The sequence below is a fragment of the Polypterus senegalus genome, chromosome 10 (genome assembly GCF_016835505.1).
Source record: "Polypterus senegalus isolate Bchr_013 chromosome 10, ASM1683550v1, whole genome shotgun sequence".
Classification (NCBI taxonomy): domain Eukaryota; kingdom Metazoa; phylum Chordata; class Cladistia; order Polypteriformes; family Polypteridae; genus Polypterus; species Polypterus senegalus.
This window is the reverse complement of record NC_053163.1, coordinates 55738598-55759716: the sequence shown is the minus strand read 5'-3', so window position 1 is coordinate 55759716 and position 21119 is coordinate 55738598. Positions and strand designations below refer to the sequence as shown.

The 21119-nt window shown below is 38.9% G+C and overlaps 1 protein-coding gene across 6 annotated transcripts in view; it reads right to left on the bottom strand.

The window, feature by feature from the left end:
- The window catches only part of mid2 (midline 2), an 846826-nt gene that overhangs the window by 91443 nt on the left and 734264 nt on the right, over positions 1–21119 (bottom strand). For all 6 annotated transcript variants that reach the window (XM_039765790.1, XM_039765792.1, XM_039765791.1 and 3 more), the window contains 2 exons: positions 14168–14263; positions 4991–5098 (listed from right to left, as the gene is read on the bottom strand). In XM_039765790.1, the coding sequence (XP_039621724.1) occupies positions 4991–5098; positions 14168–14263 (204 nt within the window). The remainder of the gene's footprint in view (positions 1–4990; positions 5099–14167; positions 14264–21119) is intronic.

Genomic DNA, 21119 nt, shown 5'->3' with positions numbered 1-21119 from the left:
CTTGAGGCTCTCCACAAAATTAAGCTGAACAATAGCACAGTACATCTTTATTTGCTTTAATACAAAAGAATAAGTGGACCAGAAAAGTAAATTACTAGAGTTTATTGAGAAGAAAGCGAAGAACCATTTTGTTAAAAATAATAATGTCTATTCCGTCTCCAAGTTAAGTAGCAGATTGAGATCAGCTATTAAAGCGTAAAGACTAAATTAATGTTAGACAAAGGTAATGTGTTTGCTTTCAAAATAATATAGAGGACAAGGCAACAAGGCAATCAGGTATCCCTTGAAAAGGGAATTACTCTTAGACTGTAAACAGACCAATAAACCAGGAGTCCTATTTTTAAAAACATGTGCAAAATTATCCCAAATATCAACTTACTTTAAAATGAAAACATATACCAAATAAGCAATTGGACATATGGACACTGCACAGCTATTAAGCAGTGCTTGAAGCTATTGTCCTGTGAGATACCTATCATGTAAGCTGTTGACTCTCAGAAGTGTATCCTCTCATTCTGTTTTGGTTTTGGGTCTACCACAGCTGTTCCTGTCAGAATTTCCAAATTGCTTTTGCTGTTGTAGGAAACTGGACTTAATGACCCCTTGGTTTTCTTTGCAATTCCTCTAAAGGAAAGACCTACACTTTTAAGGGTTATTACAGTTTGCCTGTCCGTCTTCCTTTGTTAATTTCCCTTTTTCACGTCATTATCATTGCAATATATATGATACAAAATCATCCAAATAATTCTTCAGATATGTAGCAACACCCTTTGCTCCAGCACTGCTTTTACACAGACAGAGCAAGTAATCAACAAAAGTTGGAACACCTGTAGGAATTGTTTGCATCAACTTTCAAGACTGAATAAACTTCCATTGCTGCAGAAAAGCTGTAGGTTGTTAATTCATTACTTGTTCCCGGAAAAAAGCCTTTTGAAATAACTCTGAAAAAGGCATCTACCTTTATTTTTAACCCTTTGGCGGTTTACTGCTTGCTTTTGTACCATTTCAGGTTAGTCATTGGAATTAAACTTCTGAAATTTCAGTAAAAATAAGAAAATGGGGGTGTTCTAAAACTTTTGTGATAGATAGATAGATAGTTAGATAGATAGATAGATAGATAGATAGATAGATAGATAGATAGATAGATAGATAGATAGATAGATAGATAGATAGATAGATAGATAGATAGATAGATAGACTAATGACAGAGGAACAGGCAAGAGCAAATATTTTTATCTGGTACTGTGTTGGCTGGTTAATAGAATATCAAAAGATATTGCCTGGCAGGCTATGGCAATGGTAGTCAACAAAGAATGTGATCAGGAAAGCTAGCAAGTCTTGACGGAGAGCAGTCTGATATATGACCGACCAGTCTAGAACAGTTGGTGTTTTATTATAGTCCACAGCAAAATCCACATAGTGAATATTAGTATTGCATAAGTTTTATTTAAAGGAAATGAATCTGTCCTTCTAAATCTTGCTCTGTATAGTCATCCTGCATTACTCTTCTGCTGGCCTGCATCAGCATGTTAATGTCATCCTTATTTTGATTGTCCCTAAAGCATTATTTTCTTGTTTGCTTATTTTTGCTTTCATCTAAGTAAGCTTTTATAAGTAAGTCTTCTATCTGGGAGACAGCTGTAGCCTACCAGTGAATCACCACAAAGAAAAGTACAAATTACTTTGGTTATGCATAAGAATATTTTCATACCAATTTTGGGTTTTCTGAATCCCAATTTTCATATAAAATGAACTCTATAAAATTTTTGATTAAATATTTTTGGCCGCATAAAAGTCATTTTTCTTTACACAATAAATTGTGGATTGTGAGTGCCATGAAGAGCAGATGGGTATCCCGACTGGAAAACAGCATGACTACTTGGCAATTTGGAATTTGCAGGGGATAGACGAGCAGAAGCTGGAGGCCAGAAACAGCTCCATCCCCCATATGTTAGGTGTCCCAGATTGGATACCCGCAGGGGTCCATGGGAAGTGGAGTCCGGAAGTGCAGCTCATGAATGGAGTTCCAGAGTGCCACAGGGGGGTTGGGGTGGGACTTTATGCCCTGGTTTCCAAACAACTTGGAAGTACACCCCACAAGTCATGCCAAGTCACCGGAAGCACTGGCGTAGAGTCAAATAACTTTCATATGTCAGTTGACTCTGTCTAAAGAAGCAGGTGCTGCTAAAGATTTCCGGGCCAGTTCTGTGACCTGGAGACTGTGAAGAAGAGCATGTCAAAGTTTGGCATTAAATGTTTGAAACATCGTATGACAAGTACGTTATGTTGTAAGCCTGATCCTGCTGTGGATAACCAATTACTTTGCCCTTGGTTTACTATTTACCAGACGCAGCAGAGCAACTATGCAGCTGTCATTGCGCCACTGCCGTTAGAGACGGCAAATAGCCGGCAATCCCAGTCACAATAGTACATGTGTTTTCTCCATATGTGTTATAATGAAATATTTTTATAATCCCATGAATTTCATTAAACCAGGATTCCGCTGTATATTGTATATTTATATGTCTTTGGGCATCACCTTACATTGACTCTAAAATAACTGCAAACATGGCTCAACTAATACCCAATAATATCACTCACTTCACATATGAACACACATTATAAGTTTCAAATACAACCTCCCATGTACAATAACATTATTTTGTGTCAGACACAGCACCCCTGTCCAACACAGTCAGGTTTAGAATTGAGCACTTTTTCCAAAAATGAAAGTTAGCCAGTTGATATCTAGACATGAGAAGATACGTTAGGTGAAACGGGTGAGGGGGACTGAGAGTATCCAGTCAGCGCTTCTTTCGTTCTAGTACTGTTGTCTAAAAGTGTAAGAATATAAACTGACAGGATAAGAGGTTTCTTGCACAATATTGCATTTTGAATTATTTCAATTTATGCTCTCTTTTCCTTTCATTTTATTTTCATGCTCTGTTATTAATTCATGTAAGGTTGAATTCCTAGAAGTTAAATTTACGGAAGGTAAGTTTCTACCGTATAAACACACAGCAGTATGCACAGGGTAGCAGAAGCAGGTGGAAACGGGAGAAGGAAAAGGCTCCATAATGAGGCACAAAAAGCTCCCTAAAAATCAGCATAGGCAGTCACGGATCAATATGAGAAAGAATGGTTTAAATTATAAAAAGCGTCCTAAAGGATATTTACCAGGGACATAGAGATGCAATGACAGGATAGGAGGAAGCCAGTAAGGTTTTGTTCGTTATTACTGAGAACAAGGGAACCTGCCCCTTTAAATTAACCAAACAAACAGACATAAAAAGGGCTCAAGTGTTTGTGGCTGCCATTAGACGCCATGTCCTGAGAAGTCCCTCAATTTTGTAATGTGTTCTTGACCCTAAAGTAATTATGAAGAATTCTCTGTCAGTGTCATTTAAGCCACAGTGGAGAAGAAAGTGGAGTGAAGGTTCAAATGGAAGGGAGACAGAACTGAAGGAGCATTTCAGAGAGAGACAAGTGGATGAACAATTGGAGCAGGCCTATATCCACTTCAAAATTTTAAGAAATGTGTCTGAAATACTACTATGGGGCATTACGTTATGATGTCTCAAAAATCCAACAAGTAACATTCTGTTTGAGAACATTGGGATAACCCAGGTTAATGACCCCCTAGGGCCAGACTTGGATTGGAGTGTTGAGTAGGTGGTTATCGGCAACAACAGTGAAGACACGCCAGCCACTTCGCGTCTCTGCTGCTCGTATATGTGCATTTCACTTTCACCAAACAACAAATCTTTTAATTCTCGCGGATACACCTCTTCATTGGGAAGAAACAATACATTTCCCTGATGGCAACACGAATTAGACGATCTACAAGTCTCTGACTTGAAGTTTAAATCCGAAGAATATATTCAATCTCTTTTCACTGTTCTGTTATTTCACCGAGTAATAAATTCTGTTTAGTTTGCGATCTTTACTATAATTGTTTTGAGACTTTCGAATTTTAATACTTTCATTATCTCTAACCTGCTCTGCATATGTATTACGTCAATGTTTTTGAATTCTTTACAACATTTTACTTTGTCATCTACTCTTTAACTTTTATTTCCATCCCACGGTGTGGTTAAATCTCTTGGCACAATGTCTCGTCTCGCGGGATGTGAAAGTATCTTTCTGAAAAAGTCACGTCTCGATCCAGGATTTTTTTATTATAACCGAGAGATATGGCAACACTTTATAGTAACTTTCATTAACAGTCTGCTAATGTTTGTTTATGACTTATTTGTTCATGTGTATTTAAACACTCATACATGTCATTAAATGCTAATTCATATAACTAGCAACAGTTTTTAATTATTTTAATTAATAAGTCATTAACAAATGTTATATGGTGCGTCTTCAAATCTTTAAAAATCATTTACCATTAGTTGATAATGTTTTTGTATAACCTTATCTAAATTTGCATCTATTTATCCATTGTAAAAGTTTTGTAAAGGTTTATTAATGAAATTTATTATAAGGAATTACCAAAATGTGTTTTCTTATTATGTCGTTATCCAAGTTTATACCCTTATAGCTTCTTTATACTGCACAATACAGTAGCAGCAAAGTCAGTGGTCCTGTCAGAGTACAGTGAGATTCCAAAATGGATATAATAGATGATATCTGCCACAACCTGAAGTTGAGATTCATTTGATTATAAAGCAAACAAGCTTAACAGACAGCATGGTCTCCTCTCATTTATGTTCAATACAAATTAATCAAGTTGTGTTTTCAATATGAGAGTATGAACTTAGAGAACACTACAGAAGCAAATTTGTAAGCAGCTGTCAAAATGAGAACATGCAAGGTATCAGGGAGATCACACTCAGTAAAAAGGGAAGAAACTCCTGTAATTTGCAAGCACACAAAAACACAGTCCTTTCTCTTTTTTTGATCTGTAACAGTGATTAGAAAAACAAAGTTAAACGGTACCTCTCAGCAGCATGGCAGACAAACAGAGCTCAGTATAGAGGCCTACCTTAGATTCCTTAATTTTAACAGCAATTACTTGCTTCCTTTGCCGAATGATTTCCACCAGCTCATCACACTCTTCCATTAATTTGGCTTCATGCATGGCTGTGTTTACCTGTTGAATAAGAAGAGCAATTGATGAAGAGGGTAAATCACTTGGTGACTTTAGCTTCTTCACTTGACACAAGACATCAAAAAAAGCACAAAAAAAATCATCATCAGTAAAATATGCTGGCACGACAAACTTGAAGTAATCAAAGTAACACTTAGTAAGCATTAGAGCATCCTAATCAGCATCAATCAATATTCATGCATTTAAAAAGATTTTTTTCTTTCCATTGGCTTGGAATGCAATGGTAGGGAATATATCACTTCTGGATAAAGTCTGTGGCATGTGGCTGGGGGTGGTACCCAGCAGGGACACCCAGAAGGACCAGAGGAGGGCTTACGCCTCCTCCAGACCACAAGGGGGCGACCTCCCTGCTGACTTTGGAGACCACTGGAACAGAGCTTAGAAGTTCAACTCCTGGCTTATTGGTCTGTTTACAGTCTTAGAGTAATTCCCTATTTAAGGGATACCTGATTGCCTTGTCCTCTATATTATTTTGGAGGCAAAAACATTACCTTTGTCTAGCATTTATTTAGTCTCTTACACTTTCATAGCTGATCTCAACCCTAGGGGCCCTATAGTGGTCACTGCCAGGGGGTGCCCAGATGCCTGAGGGGCCCTGGCCCTCAGCACTTCCACCACACCCAGAAGTGCTGGGGGGAAGAAAACCAGGGACACCCAGAGTGCTTCCGGGTGCACAGCCGGCACTTCTGCCACAACAGGGAGTGCCGGCAGTCGCTCATTGGGAGGCACCTGGAGCACATCCGGGTTGGCATAAGAGGGGCCGACTCCCTCCATTCGATGGCTGGAGTCGGAAGAGTAAAAGGCAAGAGCTCGGGAGGAGAGGACAGGAGTGGAGGCGGACCAGAGGAAGAGAGGCATCGTAGTGAGGCCTGGACTTTGGGGGAGTAATGGGTTGTGTGCATCACTGTAAATATGGACTGTGTAAATAAACGTGTGTTTGTGTGCAAACCTTCGGTGTCCGCCTGTCTGTGTCAGGGCCATATCCCACAAGTCATATACCTTGTGTAAATCTGTTTTAGGCAGCAGTCAAACAAACCGAGCTGACAAAAAAAGCTAATAATTACAAACCAATACATGTAAGTCTTAGTTCTATACCAAAAAAAATATTAGAAAAGTACCAGTATGAAAATATCATACTAAATAACAGCCAACAGAGGTTTATGAGAGGAAGATCCTGCTAAATCAATCTACTACATTTTTTGAACAGGCTTCTGCAGTAGTGAACAAAAGCAAAGCACAGAACAGTTTACTCAGACTTTCAAAAAGCATTTGATACACTCCAACAATTTTGAAATTAGAAGCTACTGCTTTCCGAGATAACTTTCAAAATTCAAAGTGCTACAAGTGGGCAAAAGTAATGTTAAATCATAAATACAAGATGGAAGACACTGTCTTATAGGAAGGAACTTCTGAAAAGGATTTAGGGGTTTATGTTGACACAACATTCCCATTGTCTAAGCCATATGTAGAACCAATTAAAAAGACAATAACATGTTAGGTTATATTGCTGAAAATTGTCGAATATAAATTAAGGGACATTATGCTCAGACTGTATAAAGCAGCAGTAAGACTGCATATGGAGTGTTATGTTGAGTTCTTGTCCCTAAACTACAAACAAGGCACAGCAGCACTTGAATTTACGCAAAGGAGAGCAACCAACCAAGTGCAACAAGATTAAGGGCCCATTCAGACTTGAGCGTTTCACATTTCCTGTTTGGCTTTTTCAAACTTTTTAAATGCATTTTGCAAGTTTTGTTTTGGGTGGAGGGGTAATTTTGCAAAGATTTTCAAGTGTTTTTTAAAGAAGTATTTTCCAGGTAAAATAATGTTTGACATCAGTCACTGTCAATATTTTGTGGGATGCGAGGTGATTTTATTATTTTGTGCTTTTAATTGTGGAAATCAGGGTGCTGAAGAGGAGGTGCCATCAGCATCATGAATGCAAATATTGGGTTAATCGTATTCTGCAGCAAAGGGAGACCACGGGACAATTCTGGATTCACATTAAAGAAGTGAAGTGGCATCCTGAAAAATTCCTGGATTACACCAGGATGCTAATAAATATGTAAGTACAGAGATTAATAATAGTGTCTAGAAGATTACCTGGAAGGTGGACTTGGCCAGAGACATGACTGACAGGGAAAGGTTTGCTGAGTTGCATTCTATCAAATGAGAATATTTGCAAGTCCAGGAAGGTTCAAGAAGGAGAGTGGAGATTGCAGTGGAAGTTAATTGAGGTGCTGCATGAGTAATGTGACAGAAGTGGTTTGCTAGTTGGTGTCTGCTATTTTATGAATCATTTCCTGTGGTCATAATAGTAGGAAAGTGCTACTTTTCAAAGTACAATATTTTATTGTTAAGTAAACACATCGGTTATGGGGTTGAACTGTCATTTGGTGTGTGCTTCAGTCTTTTCATCTTGGTGCAATACTTTTGTCTGTTTCACATCGGATTTTTAAATTTCAAATCATAATAGGCTGATGTTACAGTTTCTTTTTAGGGCTGTTCAGAATTATGTAAAGGAATACAATTTGAGCATCCCTAATCCGCAATGCCTGCGCCCAAAGGTATTTCAGATATTTTAGGATTTTGGAATATTTGTTTATGTTGCATATTTGCATCCTTCTAAAACAACCACTCGCAATTTCTCCAGTCTGTGCACTTTAAACTGCTGGGGTTTCAGTACGAGAGCAAAGGAAACTGTATAAAAAACTTGATGCTGAAAGCTGAAAATAGCTGTTATCCATTCAGGATATCCATTGCAAAATTTTCCTGAAGCTTAATGAGTTGTAAATTTTAGTGAGCATGGCAACAAAAGAGACTGACTAACTCACACATAAACCACTGCAGCTACTTGTAACTGGCTGTCTACGCACAGCAAATGAAAGTTATTTTGGGTGTTAGGTCCTCACTCCCATGCCAAAACTTAGATAGCAATACATACACATGACAGAAATAACCATCCATCCATATATTTTATTTTTCCTGGGCAGGGTCACAGGGAAGCTGGAGCTTATCCCAAGAAGTATTAGTCACAAAGCAGGAACAATACCTGGACAGGATGCCGGACCACTGCAGGGTAAAGACACACACACACACACATACTAGGGCCAATTTAACATCATAAACAAAGGCTAAATACTGCAGGATTTCTCATTCTTAATACTTTATTCTTCTTTTTCATTCTTAAGAGCCAAAAGCTGCTTTGCTCAAGATGGTAATGGCAAGTCAACAAGGATTTTAATTTGCTCATGGAAGAAGAGCACCTATAAATTATAATGAAAGAACCCAAGAGTAGTCTTTCATCAAACTAAGCACACTCTGCCAACCAAGTGTGCCAAACCAACCACAAAATCATCCACAAAAAATCCACCAATAAACTTTAACATGTAGACCTTTGATATTATATTAAAAAAAAGCAAAATATATAGGTATATATATATACTGCTCAAAAAAATTAAAGGAACACTTTGAAAACACATCAGATCTCAATGGGAAAAAGAAATCCTCCTGGATATCTATACTGATATAGACTGGGTAATGTGTTAGGAACGAAAGGATGCCACATCGTTTGATGGAAATGAAAATGATCAACCTACAGAGCCCTGAATTCAAAGACGCCCCAAAAATCAGAGTGAAAAAATTATGTGGCAGGCTAGTCCATTTTGCCAAAATTTAATTGCAGCAACTCAAAATTGTACGCAGCACTTTGTATGGCCCCTGTGTTCTTGTATACATGCCTGACAACATCGGTGCATGCTTCTAATGAGATGACAGATGGTGTTGTGGGGGATCTCCTCCCAGAACTGGACCAGGGCATCACTGAGCTCCTGGACAGTCTGAGGTGCAACCTGGTGGCATTGGATGGACCAAAACATAATGTCCCATTGGTGTTCTATTGGATTTAGGTCAGGAAAGTGTGGTGGCCAGTCAATGGTATCAATTCCTTCATCCTACAGGAACTGCCTGCATACTCTCACCACATGAGGCCAGGAATTGTTGTGCACCAGGAGCCACTGTACCAGCATAGGGTCTGACAATGGATCCAAGGATTTCATCCTGATACCTTATGACAGCCAAGGTGCCTTTGTCAAGCCTGTAGCGGTCTGTGTGACCCTCCATGGATATGCCTCCCCAGACAATCATTAACCCACCACCACACTGCTCATGCTGAATGATGTTCCAGGCAGCATAATGTTCTCCATGGCTTCTCCAGACCCTTTCACTTCTGTCACATGCTCAGGGTGAACCTGCTCTCATCTGTAAAAAGCACAGGGCACCAGTGGTGCATCTGCCAATTCTGGTATTCTATGGTGAATGCCAATCGAGCTGCATGCTGCTGGGCAGTGAGCTCAGGGCCCATTAGAGGACATGGGGCCCTTGGGTCACCCTCATGAAGTCTTTCTGGTTGTTTGGTCAGAGACATTCACACCAGTGGCCTGCTGGAGGTCATTTTGTAGGGCTCTGGCAGTGCTCATCCTGTTCCTCCTTGCCCAAAGGAGCAGATACTGATCCTGCTGATGGGTTATGGACCTACTATGGCCCTCTCCAGCTCTCCTAGAGTAACTGCTTGTCTCCTAGAATCTCCTCCATGCCCTTGAGACTGTGCAGGAAGACACAGCAAACCTTCTGGCAATGACACGTATTGATGTGCCATCCTGAAGAAGTTGGACTACCTGTGCAACCTCTGTAGGGTCCAGGTATCGCCTCATGCTACCAGTAGTGACACTGACTGTAGCCAAATGCAAAACTAGTGAAGAAACAGTCAGAAAAGATGAGGAGGGAAAAATGTCAGTGGCCTCCACCTGTTAAACCATTCCTGTTTTGGGGTCATCTCATTGTTGCCCCTCTAGTGCATCTGTTGTTAATTTCATTAACACCACAGCAGCTGAAACTGATTAACAAACCCCTATGCTACTTAACTGACCAGATTAATATCCCATAAGTTTCATTGACTTTATGCTATACTCTGATTAAAAAGTGTTCCTTTAATTCTTTATATTCTGATTAAAAAGTGTTCCTTCAATTCTTTTGAGCAATATATATATATATATATATATATATATATATATATATATATATATACAGTAATCCCTCCTCGATTGCGGGGGTTGCATTCCAGAACCTCCTGCGATAGGTGAATATCCGCGAAGTAAAAACCATATGTTTGTATGGTTATTTTTTTATATTTTAAGCTCTTAGAAACTCTCCCACACTGTTTATAAATATTCTCCACACAGTTATACAGTAAACCCTCGTTTTATTGCGGTTGATCCGCTCCAGACAGATAAATGAATTTCCAAGAAGTAGGATTCTTTATTTATAAATCTAATATTTTCGCAGTTAGAGCATTTAAAACCTGTTTACGACCTTCTAAATACATTTTTTAACATTATTAGAGCCCTCTAGACATGAAGTAACACCCTTTAGTCAAAAGTTTAAATTGTGCTCCATGACAAGACAGAGATGACAGTTCTTTCTCACAATTAAAAGAATCCAAACATATCTTCCTCCTTTAGGTGCGCCGTCAGGAGCGGAGAATGTCAGCGAGAGAGAGTAAAGTAAACAATCAAAAATCAATAAGGCTGTTGGGCTTTTAAGTATGCAAGCACCGTGATAAAGCGGCACAATGAAGGGATCAATGTGAATTTTTTTTACAACATTTTTTTACAGGCGCGTCTGTATCTTCTAAGCAAACAGCCACTGTGCAAACAGTCCCTCTGCTCACACCCCTTCCGTCAGGAGCAGATAATGGAGCCAATCATACGCCTCCCTGATGGTATTGCATGATGGCTAAGTATCTGCCTCTATTTCTCAGAGAGAGTGACAGACAGAGAAAAGCAAACAATGAAAAATCAATACGGGCTGTTAGAGCTTTTAAGTGTGGGAAGCAGCGTGCGGGAAGCATATCGTATATTATTGAGGAGTTTTATTTAATATGAAATACGTGCTCTGTTTGGGTAGCTTCTCAGCCATCCGCCAATAGCGTCCCTTGTATGAAATCAACTGGGCAAACAAACTGAGGAAGCACTTAACATAAATTGAAAGACCCACTGTCCGCAGAAATCCGCGAACCAGCCAAAAATCCGTGATATATATTTAGATTTGCTTACATTTAAAATCCGTGATGGAGTGAAGCCGCGAAAGTCGAAGCGCGATATAGCGAGGGATTACTGTATATATATCAAAAAGTACTCAGAGTCTCCCATTAAGATAGAGAGAGAATGTGTAAAGGCCACTCAAAAATTGAAAAGGCCTGAATTCAAACTTGGGTCTCTGGAGATGCATGTTATACTACTGGCTTACAACTCTATATGTTCCAATATGTTAATAGATGCAGGACATCTCTGGAGGTGCTAACTTGTGGTGGCAATTCTGAACCAAGATTATGAAAATGCAGAGTATAGCAAAATTATGTGTCATATTCACCACCATTCACACAACCATACTCAAGTAATCTTGTAGCAATGCTACCAGTAGTTAGAACTGCATCTCCCAGCAGTCCTTGCATGGGCTGTTGGGGTTAAAGGTGGCCAGAGGGGTTTAAAAGGAGGAAAGGTGTCAAAGAAAAAAAAAAAGTTTGTATTGTTTTGGTGCGTTGTGTGTTACGTTTAACTGTCGTGCTTCCTGCTGTTAATTGAACCTTAATTAATTATTGTGTCCTGGATTGTATATTTATTTGTTGGGGTCTTAATCGTCTGTCTACCTGTGCACTGAGGACTGTGTTGGAATTTATTGGTTTTCCGGAAGAGTGGAGCGCTCCTGAACCATCCATCTGACTTCATCCTTTCAGTATCTACCAGTAGGACTGAGTTTTCTTTCACCCTCTCTACATACAGATCGTTGGACTTAACTTCACCACCTCTCATTTCATCCAGTTTGGTTTACATGGACTTTTGCTGTGTGTTTATTGTGTTTATTTATTAAATGTAATATCGCTGAAGGGGTCAGGGGTGGTATTATTGTTTCCATTTATTTAATTTAACTTCATTATATTCTTTATCGTTTAATGTTCCCAGTGTGCTTTATTTGGTCTCTGTAGTGTGTGTGTGTGTGTGTGTGTGTGTGTGTGTGTGTGTCGTTCCAAGGCTGGGGTTGTCCCTGGTAATCCACCACTAAAATAAATAAATCACCATCACATTGACGGTGTGAATCTTTGCGGCACTTGACCGCTACAATCTAAATAAACAGTAGGGTGGGAAGTAGATACAGTTTAACTTTGTCTTTTTGATGATGTACACAATATATAGAGGGAGAGGTTGGGAGCATGCGCTGAGAGCATGTTGCTGCACCCACCACACAATGAACCACCTGGATTGGGACCCGAGTGCAGCAGGTGACACCTCAGCACCACACTGGAACAGTGTGAGGTTTTTGATGGTGGCTGGAGTGCCAGTTCTGCCACCAACCCAGAGTTTTCCCTGTAAGTTGGGGCACCTGCTTTCAGGGTTGGATGCAGGTTAATGGCCTTGGTCAAGGGTCCAGCGGAGTAGAGTAGCTTTTGCCGTTTATAGGATCCAAACTGACAGCTCTCCGATTGCTGGCACAGATCCCTAATCTCAGAGCCACCACTCCGCCTATGCACAATATATAAAAAGCATAATAATATAAGTGTTTAATGTTCAAGACTTTTATTTTTTTTTTACTATTTTTTTACTGTTATTCCTAAAGCTGTGCTTTGTCCAACAACAATTTTAACCAAGACCATATGAATTATATATACATTATAAACACTGTATAATAATGACCATTTAAGGACTATGAACAAAAGTAAACCATGGGCATTTCTGTTACTTGATGAAATAAGAACTACTATTTAATCTTTACATTTATGAGATTATTAGTAATAGTAGTGATTTGTAACAGCTCATGGTTTTTAATTTGTATATTTAAAACCATGAATGATAATAGGACTTTTCTGATTAAAGTTTCTGTATTATAAATGCTCTCCCTTTCTTTTTGTTAATAAACATCTCTATTCTTACTTCATTTGTTTTTCTTAGTGTGTAAATTTTAGAAATGACACCAGTCGTTTGTCATCCATTTCAAATTCTGTTGTTTCATGGTTTCTAGAATGATTCTGATTCATCTGATTCTGAGCATATGAAAGTGAGAAACCACTGAATTACACTGCCAAATTAAAACATAGTAGTTTGTTTTGTGTAGCTTTCATCTTTTAAATGCCTGAACTGAGTGAAGTAAATCATATCAGTTCACACACTACAACAACTCACTTAAAGTGGACTTCTGATGAAGAAACTGCAAAATGGATCCCTACATTTTTTCAGTAACAGAAACACAAGCTTGCAGTATTTTAGCTTTCTTATCACAATGTGATGCATTTGAGTATCGAAAACCAAGTGAGACAAAAAACAGAACAGGTGTCACACAACAAAACGTCACTTCATCCTTTAATCTGAGGGGCTTTTCAATCAATGATTTGTTAGTGAGCAACTAATGACTTCTTGGGAGGGCTGCCTCCCAGTTCAATTAGTTCCACAAATAAGCTGGAAGGATCAGAACTACAATAGGTTTAAAAGAGCTTGGCAGCATTTGAGTAAAACTGCTGGCAGCCAAAAAAAAAAACATCCACTGACTTGAGGAGGGAGTTATAAGGTTAAGCAAGCGTCACCCAAACTGCTATGCCCACAGAAGATATTCACCCCTTGAATAACAAGCAAATGAACATCAAAGGAAGCGGCTCGATTTTTTTTACTTTGTAATAAACATATGCGTCTCTTTTGGCATTTCACCTTGACAATATCATTATTATTCCAAGCCTATTCCAGACATTTTGAAACAAAACACACAACACGACGTGTTACATGTCAATGCGGCTTGGCAGTAGTTTGTCTTTTGTCTATCTGGTGTAAGGTGAATTGTGGTCACTAACTCTAACTACAATCACTCTTTTGCTGCTCGATAACTGCCGACAAGTGTATGGAGCCATAGAGAAGCAATTAAATCTGATATCCGATCACACTTGGTTTGGCATTGTTTAAAAGAAATAAACAACAGCAATGCTGACTATTCCACTGGCAGAATGCTTACCTCCACTTGCTGACAGATCTGGATCAACTTTCCCATCTGGTTTTCTAATTCACCATTGCGTTTCACCAGGTTCGTCAAGTTGTTCTCTAGGGTTTGCTGCAGAAACACAAAGACAGACAAGCAGAGTTCAGCAACAGATTTGAGTTTGACTTCCAACAGACTGACTTCCAAAGTCTTATTTACTAAATGTAATGGCAGCAGGATTGGCATTCATTCACTTTTCAAGCAGATAACCCAATAGACACCTGATTATTCTTTCGTGAAAAAGCCAATTTTTCACCTACACTGGCAATCACTCCTAAACTTCCATTCCTGGGTTCTTTAAGAAAGGGTCTTATGGTCTGAAATATATACACAGCATATATATATATATATATATATATATATATATATATATATACATAAACATAGCATTTTAAAATGGCTTAATCAACTCACAGTTGTGCAGGGCCAAAGGCCACCCCAGACATACTGGGCACAAGGCAGAAAATAGCTCTGTACAGTGTGGGGGTCCACTGCAGACCCCACTCACATTCATAGACACTCAAACAGTAAGTATAATGATAGTTTTTCAATAATTGCTCCATGCCCATTAAGCTTCAATTCCTAAATTTAACTTAACTTGTTAAATAAGACATTATCATCTTTTAGTCTGTAGAATCCAACATTACCGTTGTACATCATGGGGCAAACATTTAACCAATCAAGTAGGTATAATTTAAAGTAATTCTATAAATGCTTTCTGCAGCAAAGTAGGCAGTGTCTATTCTGTCAATATCTGTCATGAAGCTCGTCTTTAGCTCGCTCAACTATATTGATACCCCGTAAGATTCAAAATCATCAAGTATAAGACAGTGCACTATAATATCCCATAATACCCATCTGTGCTGCTTAATTCACATAAACCCGATGCTCATGTTTTCTCCATGAAGTGTTCTTTCATTTTAAGTAGCCTGCTGCATGAAGTTATCTACGAATGTGTTTGTTTTGTGAGGCTCTGGTGACAGCAGCATTTGTATTCTGCCTACAGATTCCTGTTCTTTCTGGATCGGGTTCTGCAATGCTTTACATTGCTAAAGAACCTCCTGTTTTGATGGATAATTCCTTCTTCTGTATTCTTGATCTCAGATTATTTCCAAGCTCTTCGAAGTGTCTGCAGATATTGCATTCTTCTTTCCAGTCATGCATTGTTCAGCATGATACCCGTAATTGTATTCCTATTTGCTTTGTAAAGCGCCTTGTGATGGGTGCAGATCTGTGGATGTAATGATGCTATTTAAAGTAAAGTCTCAGAGATAGACAGATTAACTGCTTAGCTATATTTGAAACTTTAATTACTACTTTTCTATATGCTAATTCCAATTTCTTCAGAGTTTTCTCTGCCCCTGTGGCCAATTACAAAAATGTTACCTTAGTAGTTGGCATGATAATAAGAAGAAGACTGTGCTTCATTCATGTCATTATTTCCCACAGGTAACAAATTACCAGTATGTAGCAATTAGGCTTCTAAATTATGCAGAAAAATTACAATCCCGAAGGCGTACATGCTAGGTTAATAAGTGGCTCTAAATTTCCAAAGTGTGTCCCAGTCTGGAATCCCATGATGAGCTGTCTTGTGTCCATTGTTCAACGTTCAATATTCAATGCTGAGGAGTTAGGCTATAGCTCCTCCCATCTATTTTTGTTGCTAGTCATATGTTTTTACTGTATTCTCATTTGCTTTTTAAAATGCCTTGAAACATTGTTGCACACCTCTGTAGCTGGAAAATTAGCTCAGAAAATGGATGTATGGTATAAAAGGGAATAAATGTCATCTTTACAATGAGACAAAATATTGAACCCTCATTGCCTTTTTCCGATTGCTTTTGGTCATATCATACCCTGCAAGTGAGATAGAGTCCAGATGGAGTTCCAGAGTTTAGGGATGGAGAACTAAGCTTTGGGAGATTTCAGAAGCAGCCTATAACACATTGGCTGGCTTGAATTGACACACTTAAAGAACTGGATTTGTGTTCATAATTATGAAAAGATGACAGCAAAGTGGCTGGAGATTCTGGGGCCAGTGTTGGAAGCCAGGTCTGTTCATTGAATTTTCTGTTACATGCTATCAGATTAATCAAGGACTCTAAATTAGCTCAGTATGACTATGTGTATGTTATGTAAGTGAGCTCAGGATTGGCTTACACCTTGGACTCAACACTGTGTAGATAGGCTCCAGGTCTCCATGACACTGTGAGTGACAAAACTGCTTAAGTAATGGATGAATGGACTACCACCATCTCACACTGACTGCACATCAATAGTTATGCAGCCTATAAAATCATCCAGCATGACCGGTTTAGTAGTGGGTCAGTGATGGTCTTAGAGTGCCCATATTAGGTACCAGGATGAAATCCTCAGAGTCACTGTCAAACCTTATGCTGGTGCAGTGGTCTCCAGGTTCCTTGTGGTGCAGGACAATGCCGAGCCTTGTGTGGCCAGAGTGTGCAGGTAGTTCCTGGATGATGAAGGCATTAATGCCATTGACTGGCCCACACGCCCACCAGCTCTCTTCATGTAATAGCCCATTCCCTGGTATCTCTTCTATACTCTTGAGACATTCTTGCAACAGCATTTATGGATGTGCCATCCTGAAGGAGGTAGACTACCGCTGCAGCCTGAATTGGCTGCAGGTACCGCCTCAGGCTATAGTGTGTGCTGTTCTGGCCATCACACTACAAAAAAAGACACAGCAGCATGAGATGGTGCTCATCAAACAGCAAACAAGAGCATCCTAGAACTAGCAGTCAAGTCCCACTCTGATAGTTTGAGGAATGCAGCCTCTTTACTTTTGAGCAATGGCATCTACAAGAAGTCCAGCCCTCCAGGGCATGGATAAAGTAGATCTTTTGCAGTTCCACGGTATATCACATACTCAGGTACAAGAGAAGGATGTGTGTTCAAGCCAGAAAGCAAGAAACACTTCTTCTCACAAATAATTTTGGCTATCTGGGACAAACTACTGGGTCATGCAGCTGAAGCAGAAAACCTGACAACTTGTAAGTAGTATCTGGAAGAATTGCTTGAACAATTTAGCTATTGCCAAGACAAAGATGCTTGGCATACTGAATGGCCTCCTTTCGTTTGTCTAAGATCTTAAGAAATATGACCTGTACAAAGGGCAACCTGATCATACATATGGCTGAATTTAATATACGTACTGTTCAGAGCTACAGAGAACAAATGTGTTCTACTGAAGATACAACTACAAAAAAGAAACCAAATCACCAAACGGCAGCTTACACTTTGTACAAGGCATTCAATGCTAACCCCATGTGCATTAAAATTTATCAAGGAACATCTTTACATAATTTAATCATCTGACTGCAGTGCTATGTCTCAAAGACCAGCAGACATTTAGTCATTAGATAAAAAAGTGTCTAATTAAAAATGACTTCAAACAACCAAAAGTAATAAGCAAAAAGGCACAAACAGAGGAAGATATCTATTCCAGCAATTACTTTTTTTTACAAGTTGATAGACAATTTTCTGAAACTTGATGTAAAGAAATCAGTAGCAGTGCCATAACAAAGGCAACTGAAATAACATTCTGCACTATCAGAAAAAGAACTGGAAATAAAAATAGTAATTTCACATAGATTGCATTTTTTCTGTTACTGTGCACTGCTGAGATTAATGCCAGAAGCAGTGCTCATTTTTTCCTCCACGTTTTTAGAGTGCTAAATATTTAATAGGTACAACAGTCCTTCAGCTCATGCAGAGAGTTAACTGTCATCCCTCCTGGGCAAATGACTTCAGCCAATTGAAAAGGCCTCATCTGTGGGGATGTAGCTAAATTGTTGCAGAGCCCGATATGCTGTTCTTCTAACACCATTATGTCTCAGGAGGGTCTGCTGATCAGTCATCCTTGAATGGATGGTCAAGTTTTTAAGTGTGAATTCCTAGCAGGACATGTGTTTTTATTAATTTATAATCACTCTACTGTGCTTCATAATAATCAGGGCTCTAAACAAATACAGTGTAGCCAATAAAATGGAGCAGCAGTTTAGCATTCCATCTTGTAAAAGTGAGGCCCTGGGCACCTTCTGTGTACAGTTTGCATAGAAGTTGGTCTCTTCAGGTGTGGCAATTGCTAAATTAGTTCACTACTATCCTTTAGCAGTTAAAGACAACTAAAGCTCAAATGGGGACTCTAAATTGCCAATCAGTCTTAGTCATGTGCAATTGTGTCTAACAAAAATCTGTCTTATCCTTCAAGCCCTATTTATGCCATGTACATGTTATTCAGGGTGGCACAGTTTGCTTCCCGGGTCCTCCCTGCGTGGAGTTTGCATGTTCTCCCCGTGTCTGTGTGGGTTTCTTCCGGGTGCTCCGGTTTCCTCCCACAGTCCAAAGATATGCAAATTAGGTGCATTGGCGATTCAAAATAGTCCCTAGTGTGTGTCCCTAGCTTGGTGCGTGGGTGTATCTGTGTGTGGGCTTGCACCCTGCCTGGGGTTTGTTCCTGCTTTGTGCCCTGTGTTGGCTCCAACAGACCCTCGTGACCCTGTGTTAGGATATAGCGGGTTGGATAATGGATGGATGGACATGTTATTCATATGACATTGATTACAGTATTTAGACCCTTCTGGAGCAATAATGGAATGTGTACCAGTACATCACATACAGCATCACATTTATAGACATTCTCACGCTCACTCTAATAGGGGCAATTTAGAGCTGCCTATTAAATAAGTCCTTAGAATATGAAAGCAAACTTGGGTTACCTAAAAGAAAATCCTGACAAACATGGGGGAACATAGAAAATCTACACTTGCAGTGATCAGAGCTGGGTTGAAATACAGTCCTTCTGAAACTATGAAGATGAGCTTTGTGCTAATCACAAAAAGTAATATTAGAAATATCTATTTTACAGAACACAGTTTAATTCACATACTGTATTTTACTTGCGTTTAAGTTCTCATGCGGATAAGTTGGGGTTTGATTTTACCGCATAACTTCCAGTATTTTATAATGTTGGTCGTATAAGTCGAATGCTGAAAACTCACGCTATTGGTCCAAGAGATTATGATATGCTAACACCCACCTGAGAGAGTAACCACAGAGCGCACTGCCTTTTTTTCTATGTATTGTGCCTACGTGACCACACGGTAATACCCAAAGTATTCCGAAGCAATGTTTGCACTGATTTGTGTTTTTTGTATCTCACACCCTCATACACCTTTATCATAACAGCTTCCCTTATCTGTGATGGAGCATTCGATCAGAAGAAAATATAAAGCTGGTTTTAAATTTAAAGTCGTTGAAGTGGCGAAAGAAATTGGTAACTGTGCTGCTACAACAAAATTCGATGTGTCTGAGAAACTGGTGCGAGAATGGAGGAAGCAAGAAGATGTCAAAAACAAATTATGTGTCGTATTTTTGAACTGGCGTATAAGTCACGGTCTGATTTTATGATTGATTTTTTTGGGTTTCAAGACCCGACTTATACACAAATATATACGGTAACTGATTGCTATATGTCTAAGCTATTACTTATTTTGTCATTAGTGTTGACAGGACACTTCATGCTTGAGATTTAGCCATGTGAAATGAGCAATCTGAGATATCTTTAAAATAACTGGCAGCAGAACACACACACAAAACAGCAACCTGACCTATGCTGTGACACTAATCCCACTTTGGGTGCTAATATTATTTGATGAACAGAAATAATTATGATTGTGTATTTCATTGATGCTAGGAGTTTCTGGTATGGCCAAAAATCCATAATATGCTACAACTGAAAATTCTAGCAGTTTTGACAAATAAGAACATAATAAATTTGACATATAAGAGAAGACCATCCAGTTCATCAAACTCATTTGTTTAGCTGATAGCTAAGCTATCCCAATATCTCATCCAGATACTTCCTAAAAGTTGTCAGTGTTTGTGCTTCAACTTCTTGTCTCAGTCTTTTGTTCTACATTCCCACAACTCTTGCCAGCATACTGTATACTCTAAGACTGAAACTTATTTATTTGAACAAATAACAAATATACCAATGATTAATTGCCTATTTTTCTGTCAAAATACTTCTTAATACTCTGCTCTTTAATTGGATTTAGTGACAGCATTCACCTCTGTAGACTAAACCTGCCTCTCTCGCTCACTCACACTGCCACCAAGCAAACTCAGAACAACACACGGCTTTTTCCTCACCTCTTTCCTTGCTTCATACTATGAAATTTAAAAATATATACATTCTCCAACACACTTTCTGGGGGCCGATGCCAGCATGGACTCATCATTCTGGGTAATACTCTTAAAGGGAAGGCTCACTTATTACATACAGTTCACGTTCAAGTTCATACACAAAGACACTGCATTTAAGACGCTAATAAACCACCATAAAACAGTATTTCATTTTTCTTTTTTGCATTCACAGATTTGCACGTTTTGAAACAGAACATGCTTTATGTTTAAATGTGTTTGTGTGTTTTCCACTAATACCTAGCAAAACGGACAAAACATTTTTTTTCAAAATCCATATCACAAAATGAAATTTCTTCTGTTTTTCACTTGTTGCCTATATCTAAGGTGAATTACAAGATCAGGAAACATTTAAACTATTTACCAATATTTTTATAGTGAGCACACAGGCACATTAGGTGACATGTTCAGCACCACACATTGAGGCAGAGGTGGGAACTAAACAAATGAACACCACGTTTAATGTCCAGTGTCTTACACCTGACTGCCTAATGAAGTTAAACTACTAATCAGAAGAGTTTAAACCTTGCGTGTTGAGGTATTTTCACGGAGATGGGCCTAATATGAGGCAGCTTGTTGTCAATACTATAATTTAGTAACTCAGTGCTCATACCGGTCACAGCTTCCTATTGGACACAACACGGCAAGTCCTTACTGAAATACAAAAAAACAGTTATTCAATTAACCTTGAAAATACTGA